The 10,388-nt window shown below is 41.3% G+C and overlaps 1 protein-coding gene across 1 annotated transcript in view; it reads right to left on the bottom strand.

Moving 5' to 3' along the window:
• Positions 1–10,388, bottom strand: part of dnah9 (dynein, axonemal, heavy chain 9) — a 133,749-nt gene that overhangs the window by 71,382 nt on the left and 51,979 nt on the right. The window contains 10 exon segments of the mRNA XM_035670173.1: positions 21–123; positions 835–1,000; positions 2,139–2,346; positions 2,675–2,848; positions 3,711–3,885; positions 4,454–4,601; positions 5,462–5,570; positions 5,933–6,060; positions 6,158–6,368; positions 9,295–9,582. Coding sequence (XP_035526066.1) covers positions 21–123; positions 835–1,000; positions 2,139–2,346; positions 2,675–2,848; positions 3,711–3,885; positions 4,454–4,601; positions 5,462–5,570; positions 5,933–6,060; positions 6,158–6,368; positions 9,295–9,582 — 1,710 coding nt within the window.

Consider the following 10,388-nt stretch of genomic DNA (forward strand, 5'->3'; position numbering starts at 1 on the left):
GTGTGTGCGTGTGTGTGTACCTGCAGCCGTGGATTGATGGTGAAGCTGCCGGCTGTGGGGTTCATGCAGGACACGTATTGAACGTTGTGTATTTCCTTCAAAAGCAGCTTATTACGGTCATACCTGGGAGTATACACACAGACATACACGCAGGAAAAAAACATTATTTAACAGCCTCGCACGCACACAAACACCCACACGCTACACACACACCTTCCCCATGCTTTCGCCGATATGGACGCCTCAGCTCCTACATAAGCTGGCGTGGCTCGCTAGCATCCTCCATCCTCTCAATTTCATACCTGAAATCCTCCCAGCATATCTCTAATGGGCTGACCGTGTCTAAGCCAGTCAGCCTGTGTCTGACGCAGTGGAACCATGTTCAGAATGGCCTCACTGTGTCAAAGAGATGAGCAACAAAATCCTTTTAAGGGGACTCATACAACCCTGTACTCACGTTTGACTTCTGACACTCATAAAAGTTGGAGCATATTGATACTGAGGTGGGGATCTGTCTGAATACTAAAAGGAAGATGTTTTCAGTAGAAAGCCTGTTCGTTTGAATTATTAGGGTATTACGCCTATCAGCTGCTGGCACTCTATTATCTGAATTATCCCTTTCTGTGTTAATACATGGGAAAATTCTCTGAAAGCGTTCGTCATTGAAGCAATTAAAGTGATGAACAATTCCACTGCTGGTGTGGTCTTTCCTGGAAATTACCTACAAAGACACAGTGTAGGCATAATGTCTTCCTGTTTAAACAGCCCAGGCATGTACTCATGTTTGCTCATACATATATATTACAAAGCTGCATGTCAATGACAGAGCCTCACCAGTGGTTGTAGTCCATGTGTTGGCGTATGAGTGTGTGAGGTTGCACTGTTCCATATGCATCCACCTCAGGCATATTCATGTCGTCTATGAAGTAGATCAGTCTCCTGCTGCCTGGAGGTCCGTAGTTGCGCCCGGCTTTCTTCTCAAGGGGCTTTTCCAACACGGCTGTGTGGGAGACGAATGGATAAGCAGAGAGCAGAAATGTGGGAAAGAAAGAATGAATGCTGAGGAAGGTGTAATTGAATATCAATATTTATGGAGTAGTTTAGAGTTGGCGAGTCAGTGTGGAGACATTTTATTCAACTGGAAGAGTACAGAAGCCAGTGGTCTTGACCTGGGGGCCCACAAAAGGGGTTGGAAAGAAGAAAAGACATAAAAGTCTGCTACATAAAAATTGGATTATCTTTCTTTTTCTTTCTTTGCCTTTGTTTTTTATTTTATTTTAAAACACTGTATAGTTTTACCTTTAAGGCCCCTAGCTAATATTTACATGAAAGGGAAAATCACACTTGCTCACAGTGTATAGGCATGCATCCTGTACGAGGGGTTGCAAGTAGACATTTCTTCGTATTAAGTGTTCACAAGCCTGTGTGTGTTGTTCCAATATAGAAAATAATGGACACAACCAAATCCAGAGCATTATGGGTACTATTGTAGTTTTCCTAGCATCATTCCACAGCCTAAATCCCAACAGCAGAATTAAAAAAACATTTTTAAACTTATTTTGGCTAATGTGAGTCCAACCATATTAATGCAATTTTTGACACTTTGGGGTCAAATACGTCAAAACAATAACAAAAGATAGTTTGATGACGGTGTGAAGTACCATAGGATCATGGGAATTGTTGTCTTCTTTGGTAAACAACCACCATAGCTGACGTGACTAAGGTAGAAATCATGTTCATGGCTGAGGAAATCTATCAACGTATTCACATAACGTTAAGTGACATCCATATTTACCCAGAAGTCAAAGCAACTACACAAAAGTAGGAAACACACCGAAATGACAGATTTGGTGGAAATATTTTTCATCATGTAGGTACACAACTCAAAAAAATATATAGACTGTAAACAAGATGAGATAAGACAGACTTTATTGATCCCACACTGGGGGAATTCAGTAAACAGTAAGTTAAATTGGTAGGTGTTCCAATATAGAAAATAAAACACTGTTCAATATTTTCTATATTGGTAAAGCTCAATGTGCATTACTGCACTTTTACCATGAAAAACATAATCAGTATTTCTGAACTTCATTACATTTTTAATTTGAATCAGTCAATATAATAAGCATGGTTCCTACCTTGGAGCATTGCAGACGTGGTGTAATAATTAAATGGGACATTTTTAATCATGTATTTCTCTGCATCCAACGATCCCAGTTTGTCCCCAACCAGAACAGACTTCCCTGTCCCAGCATTCCCGACCAGCATGACAGGCCGGCGATGTTCCAGGAGACGGTCCATGAAGTAACGAACTCGAATGGTCTCTGTAGTGTGGACCAGACATGCCTGCACATGGGGGACAAACATATATAAATGTACATTTAAACATATAGTATGTATTGAGGAACATATCTGGCCGCTAAATGCTCCAGCTGGTTGCTAACTTTGTTCGTCAGGCATTAGGTACTGGGCAGGTAGTTTGATGAGAGCGATGAGCCGCAGAGTAATTATAGTTTGATCGATTGTATTTAGTTTTTAATTCAATTCAGTTAGTTTCAAAAGTTGTTTTAGTTAGTAAAAAAGTTTTGTTTTAATTTTAATGAGTTTCAGTATTAGTTTTAGTTAACATAAAACTAGTGATTTATGCACCAGAAACTAAAACAACCTGTTGTACCTGAAGTGGTGTATCTGCATCCATCTCAAACTTGGGCACCATCTTGGACCAGGGTTCAAACTTCTTGCTCTCCGGGTCGATGTAGTAATCAAACACGGTGCCCTGGGATGGGAACTTGATGGTTTTGAACTCGGCCACCCACCACTTGCTGAACTCCACTCGGTAGTCGACCAGCTACACTCACACAGAGCACACACGCAGAGACAAAGAGGGTAGGCGGGCGGTCAATACTCTAAAATGACTTCCTCTCTGCTTTTTTCTCCCCACATACAGTAGCTATGGATCTGTGTGTTTGATTTACGCTGGTGTGAATACAAACCAGAGAACAAATAAATGGCGACAACGTAGAAATATAGCCACAGTAGATGAAGGGTAGAAAATGAAAGATGGCAGGCCTATCTATCCATCTGTCGGATTCAGACAGTGGAGTAGCCTCATCACCTGCTGGCTGGCAGTTCCTCGCCGTCCTTGCTGCCTCCCCACCCCTTGCTACCTGTCTCCTCTATTCACTACCAACTCTCCAGTCAATAAAACCACTTAGCATTTAAATGCACCTGTGATGGGAAAATAAAGTGGAGTACATTTGTACCAAGGGGAGAGCAGTTTTATCCCATAACTTAGATGGACGCGCTTACTGTACGGCGCTAACTGGATTGCTTAGCAACTGCTCGCCACGGCTCTCCTGCTGATTTAAATTCAGCCAGCCTGTGTGTTGTCGAGCGGGAATGGAGTCCACTTCATTTTCAGATGGAGATCTCTCCCTTTTAAAAAAAAACTGCCATTTCTTCAACTGGAAATAACTTTCAAATGACTTTTCATAAATAGAGACACAAAGTTGAGTTGCATAAGAGCCATCACGGCTTGAATAGTACCAAGAATACCCATAATGCAAGTGCAAAAAACTCTTTCAGGGGGCGAGTTATAAGCAGAGAGAGAGAAAAAAAATCATTCAGCTGTTTTAGTTGTGTCCCATTCTTTTCCCTCTTTATGCAACCACTTAGTAAGCGTCTCACATGCCCAGAGGCCCACGCAGTACCTGGTCTTGGAACATGGCTCCCCCAAAGGCCCAGACCGCAGCAAAGACAAAATATAGCTCATATAGTTCTTTGGCACAGTCTGGCGGGGTGTTTTCTGGAGTCAGCAGACACTCCAGCAAGTAGCACAGCATCTGGACCATACTCTGCTCAGGGACAGGGATGATCTTTTTAAACCTGAACAAAGACAGACACATTACATCACCAGATTCAGGCATTACCACTGACTTTGGTTTCTCATTCAGCACGTAAAATGACTACTGTGCCCAGAGAAGTTCAATTATGGTTTCACCTTATGTATTGAATTGCGTCATACATTTTTTAACAGAAAAAATACAGCTTCTTTTGTCAAAACAAAATTCAATTACGTTTATGTCCAGGAAAGCGGATGACAAATGTATCTATGAATATCTATGTGGCATTATGGTGCTGCACAGTCGTGCATTTTCTGGATTTTTGGCCTTGCAATGAGGACAAATTATTCCTCCTCTCTGTCTCCCTCCTCTGCTTCCTGTTTTTGTTAGTTTGCTCCAATAGCAGTGCTGATGGAGGTGTTAGAGGAGGCGAGTGGTCCTGTACAATAGAATGCAGGATGGCATCCAGTTCTTCTGAGTCAGTCCCTGTTTGCTTCTGCCCACTTTTACACAGTCCCTCCCCATGTGTGTCACACCCCCAACATCCTGCGTCAACTGACTGTATGGGTATCATTTCATAGTGACACAGAGCTGCTGAGGAGCTGCGTTACCTTGATCTGAGAGTATCCAGGCAAGAGGGGAGGTACTTGTCGAAGAGTATGGTCAGGTTGGCCTTCTCTGACTGGACCTCCCTCCTGTCGATCCAGCTGGACACCGGCGGGTTCCAGCCAAGGTCTGCTGGGTTTATGTACAGGATGCCTGGAAAGAAAAACAGGTAATATAACACATTTAGTGATTACAGTACCTGCAAACATGGCTGGATAAACTGTTATGGATGCCCAAGGCAAAAATGTGTTATTGGGCCCCTTTTACCAGTTCGTCTGTGTACGTGCCATGACACGAGTGAAATGCATAAATCAGACTATACATAGCTGCTTCAGTATTTTCCTTAACAGCCAGAGATATTGGTCTCAGGGTTCCAGTGCATCGGTTGGTTTGAGGCAATTTGTTTAAAAAGGTGCAAAATGTAAGAACTTTAGTTTCAAACCTTCAACAATTAAAATGATCAATTAAAATTATCAACAGATAATAAAATAACAATTTGGCTGTTATGTCAAACATGTCTATGTGTCAGAGATATTTACATAAGTTAACATTTGGTGCCGAGTTTTCAACTAACTGATCTGTTTTGGTCCCCACCAATTCCTGAGAAAAATGTTTTTTAGCTGATAAATGTGAGTTGATAACTTTGTCTCATATTCAAAACAATGATCTGAAAGATGCTAAAATGCTCAGAATAGCTGAGGGGAACTACAGAATCTCAGCTCCTTTAAAGGTCTTAAAACTAAGTTCTGACACAGGGCCTTTCTATGTGACAGAACCACAAGATTATATAATAGCACATTGTTCTTTAGTGGTGCAAACAATTGTGAACTAACTAGTGGCTAACAAATGAGCAATTAATCAAGTTATGTACAAAAGATTTAAACAAGGCAATCTTTCGGCCCCTGTGGGTCTGTAAAGGGACATTTGAAAAAAAAAAAATCCAATACAACCACAATATTGTGAAAAAGTGCCCAAATAAAAGGATGAGACAAAGAAAAGAAAGCAAGGTCTACCTGCTCTCGATACAGTAGCAGGGGTAGCAGTGCGAAGGTGGCTGATCTCAAACACCAGCCTCATGGTGGGGTTCAGAGGGATCCGCTCATTACTGGCCAGAGTCAGCACCTAACAGAGGGAGACAGTGTATTTACACACAGTGTGTGTACTGTAGATGTGACTGACAGAGAATGTGTTTTTGTGCCTTTTACACAGTGTTAGCCTGGATTATGTCACCTGCTTTTCTCAGCTCTTTACTATTCTTAGCATTACAGGCACACACTGTCATTCATTCTCTCATCCGCAGAATACAAATACTTTACTACTCTCTTGCGTCAGTGATGAGTCAACTACATCTCCCTATTCATATCTGAATGCTGATTTAACTACAGACAGGGAAAATGTGCAACCTTACTCACTTTGAGTCTGAATAAAAGAGTCCACACTTACACACACACACACACACACACACACTCTCAATTCGCTCACACCTTGTTGTCATCCATGACTGTGTTGAGTGACTCAATCCACATCGGGTCAATATCTCCATCTAAAACAATCCATTTAGGTCCACTGTGACTGACATTGGCCAGTTCACGCATTATATTGGAAAACAGGCCTGCAGGGAAAAGACAGTTCACATTCTGGATATTAGAGTCAGGTCATTAAACACTTTGTACTGATCAGACACTGTTCCTGCAGGACTCTGCAATCACCATCTTTCCATTCTCTGGTTGCCGGGTTGATGATGCCAAAAAGCTCGTCATTGGTCACAGCCTTTGGGTTGAGGTCCGCCCACACGGGTCTGCGCTTCATGTTCTGATAGGTCCTCTGGAGTGACCTCATCACCTGGCTCTTCCCAGTGCCTGCGTTCCCGATCACAAACACAGAGTGACGCACCGCCAGCAGCTCCTCCAGCTGCACCACCTGACACACACATACAGAGTGAAACATTATGCTTTGTTTTCGTCGCACAAATGACGCTGATGACAAATAAACACGGCTCTTTTTACAATGGCAATGTAGATAATGTAGCATTTCATGGGCCACTACACTGTAGCACTCCAACGTTGTGGTTTATGGTAGATATAAAGTGATGCAGAATGACAGGGCGGTGTGATGCACTGCAGTGCAGCGCAGCAGCTTAGTACACTGTTCACAGACTACAATAAATGACAGCAGTGGTCTTCTGGAAGGACAGATATCTGCACCCTCATTATTCTCTGTTTGCACACTTAAAGGGCCACTGCACCCATTTACACACAAAGATTAGTTTATTTGTCATGGGAACCAGTAGTCAATAGTTGTATAATGTCTTGTAATATTTCTATGGAGATCAAAAGTGTTTGATTAATTAAACCAATGAAAAAGTCATTATGAAATATATATATATATATATATATATATATAGGCAATAAATATATATATGATAAAATATAAATAAATACAGACAAAATATGTAATATAAATGTGAATATAAATATGAAAATGAAATGACTCATCTCAAGAAATTCGCCTTTGGTTGAGATAAATTAACTTGTGATCTGGAGATAATGATTCCATGACCGTTTAGGATCCAATATAATCATTATATCGGATCCGTTATAACTCAATAAAATGTTTACATTTACGAGTATAAAATTTGACACTTTCCAACATTTTGTTTTTTTTGTTTTTTTTGTTTACTTTTCATCACTACGTCCTTATGTCTCTCAGTCAAGACAAACAGGTCAGAGACAGTAATGTGACTGGCTGTTGCTTTGGTCTGAATGAGCAGATGGACCAATCACATAACTGTCTCATCAGTTAGTGTTGATTGACAGACAAAAGTTTATGGAATATCAAAAGTGAGACAGTGTGCAAACCAAAAACACTTGGTTTGTCAATGTGCTGTTGTTGCAATACACAAGGGAAATGGAAAAATTGTCCACGGCTGCAAAAAATTACTAGGAATTGTGGGTGGTGGTGAAAGAAACAACTCCAGGGAGACCTAGGAAAACAATAATAAAATATTAAATATTCAAGTTTAATTAACAGTGAAGATTTAAAGTTGCAGTCTTATTGAGGTCTCAGGCTCCATGTTTTTTACACTTTAATATAAGACTGACTAACTGCAAAAACAGTATAGTGTACAGTACAAATGATAAACAACCAGTATGTAGTATGGAACTGGGACTGGGTCATTATGATGAATGGCGTTTTTAAAAGAAAATTGTTTTTACAGTTTTTTAAAGACATTTTTAAATAAAAAAAATTAGGTTTATTCATGATATTAAAAATGTTTTCTTCAACATTTATAACAACAACCCGGTGTTATAAACTGGGTCCACAAACCTCCACAAACTATTTAACCTTTTTATTTATTTATTTTTTTAATTAAGTATGACACAACTGTAACCTGGTTTGTAACCTTTCAATAACTCATTGTATCATTTTTAATTTTCCATTACCTAAATATCACTTTATTCCAAAATTGAAATTTTGTATTTTAATCTCTCAATAAATTATACTTTGTGAATTGTATTTCCAATTAAATTACATTGTGGTGTTTTGTGCTCGTTTTCCATCTTCTTGAGATATGCCTTAATGCCTGATCCTAAAGATAATAAATAAATATTTCTCTGCTACAGTAAGTTGGACACTTTCCCAGTCTGACATGCAGTTTCTCTAGCACTGAGGATGTAATGCTTCTCTACATCTGGACACGACTCTTGGGTGAAGAAACATTTTATGTTGTGGGAACACACTGACGTTTGACTTTTTGAATTTTGCCCTGACTTGCGGTTTAACATTTTCTGTCAATTCAGGTATGTTAGGGTGACACCGCAGAGTGTGTAAAAGGGAAAAAAAGGAAGAAAGGGAGATTTCCTCCCAACCTTTACTCAAACATACAGATGGCGAGCTCAATCAATGCCATCGACCGGGCTCCTCACGGCTCCTACTCACCATCCATTCAGCCGGAGCGCGGGCGGCTTCGCACTCGCAAAGGCCCTGGTTGATTACTGCTTTGATGTGGGGAGGGCTAATGCTAGCACGGGCTAACGCTAAAGGTATGCAATCTCTCTCACCTTGCCTGCTCCCCCCTCCTCTTTGTCTGAAATCAAAAGGTTGGTCGCACAAACAAAGACAGTAAAAGTTCAGGCTCTGGGGGTGGATGGTTGTTATCGACCGCTCTGCCATTCTCTCTCTCTCCCTCTCTCTTGTTTCTCTTCCTCTTTGTTTATTTTTGTGGCTGTCTCTCACAATGTCAGGGTTAAGTGGCATGGTGCAGCGCCAGCCTCCATTGATGGAGTGTTATTATGTGGTTCCCGTGTCTATTTGACCTGAGGCAGATTGCACTTATTTCCCCTGGTCCTGCGTTCATCTGTCTCCAACATACACCACCTTCTATTGTGCATGTGTGAGTGTGTGCGTGCGTGCGTGTGTGTGTGTGTGTGTGTGTGTGTGTATCTGTATGTAACATAATGACCAGAATTAGGTCAGGAGCTCGGGCACCTGAACTCTCATCGCAGCCAACCGTTGGCTTTCTGCTATATTTGCCCAATTCATCCAGAAGCTGCAGACTTGCCTGACACTAATGTGTCGTTCCCAGTGGAACATTATGACGTGAGGTAAATAGCTTTTGGAGAGAACTAAGATAAATCTAAATGAAAGTGCTACAACTGTAATATCTGTCTAAATTGTTAAAGATGAAACCCCCATTTGGGGACTTGGCAGATAACTTGTGATTGTGTTTGCCTTCATCCTGGGCTTAGAAACACTTGTGACACATTTCTTGAGTTGTAATCAAAACAGAATCCGATAAACTGCAGCAGACAAGTGCATCAGGGGGCCACTGAGGAATCGTGTTTACCTTGAGTACAAAATTGTCCTCGGCCTGTAACTTCAAGTCCAGAATGGACTCCTTCACGTGCTTCTCAAAGTCCAGGTCTCTCTTCCTTGGGACATCCAGAGCAGGAAACAGGTCCCCAATCAGCCCCATGAACACGGGCATGTCATCGGTCACGATCTTGGGGATGTTGAAGTCTCTCAGAGCTCGCATCAGCACCTGGTCCTCCGCTCGGCCGGGGTCTCCTCTCTTCAGAGAGCCGGCCACCACCAAGACAGATTTGATGGCTCGGAGGCCCCAGTCGTAGTGGTCCTTTGGTGAAGGCCAGAGAGGGGTCAGTGAGCAGAGCAAAATACACAGGCTTCTATTCAGAGCAGTAAAGCTGGCAGTAAGATTGAAAAGGCAGAGCTCATTAAGAATTATCATGAACCTCATCAGAGTTTATCTGCACAATTTCAGTTCACCACTGAGATCCATCAGTCTTCAAACAAACTTGCATTTCCCTCCAGCTGCTGCTAGAAATCTGAGGAGAAACATAAGCTCCATTATTTTAAAACATAAGGTGTGTGTCCACTATGTCTGCCTGGTATCTCATTTAATTAAGTGCCTATTTAACAGATGTCCAAAAAAAAACAACAACAACAACAACAACAACAAAGCAGTACCAATAGGTACTGAAACAGGGATGGCAATGTCCACCAGTCCAGCACTTTGGTCCAGACTGAAACTGGATTGAAATTACATGTGGTTGAGATATCTGGTGCCCACAGACTGACTCTTACTGATTCATTCTGGTGCCACTAGCAGGTGAAAGTTTTCACAAATATCTCTGCATCTAGTAATATGTTTTGTACAGATATTGATGTTCTCCACTGCATGAACTACAATTGTGACCTCTTAACTTTTCATCCAGCAGCATCATCAGGTCAGTTTTATCACATTATGACATTATGACCAAATACCTGCAAAACTAGTGACATTCCCATCAGCCTCAGCTCTACTTTGTGTTTAGTGCTAGTTAGCAAATGTTAGCGTGCTAATACGCAAAACTAAAAATGTCAACATGGTCAATTTTACCTGCTTAACATTGGCATGTTAGCATGCTGACATTAGCATGT

This window comes from Morone saxatilis, unplaced genomic scaffold (genome assembly GCF_004916995.1).
Source record: "Morone saxatilis isolate NCDOM2014 unplaced genomic scaffold, NCSU_SB_2.0 Contig1, whole genome shotgun sequence".
Taxonomy (NCBI): Eukaryota; Metazoa; Chordata; class Actinopteri; family Moronidae; genus Morone; species Morone saxatilis.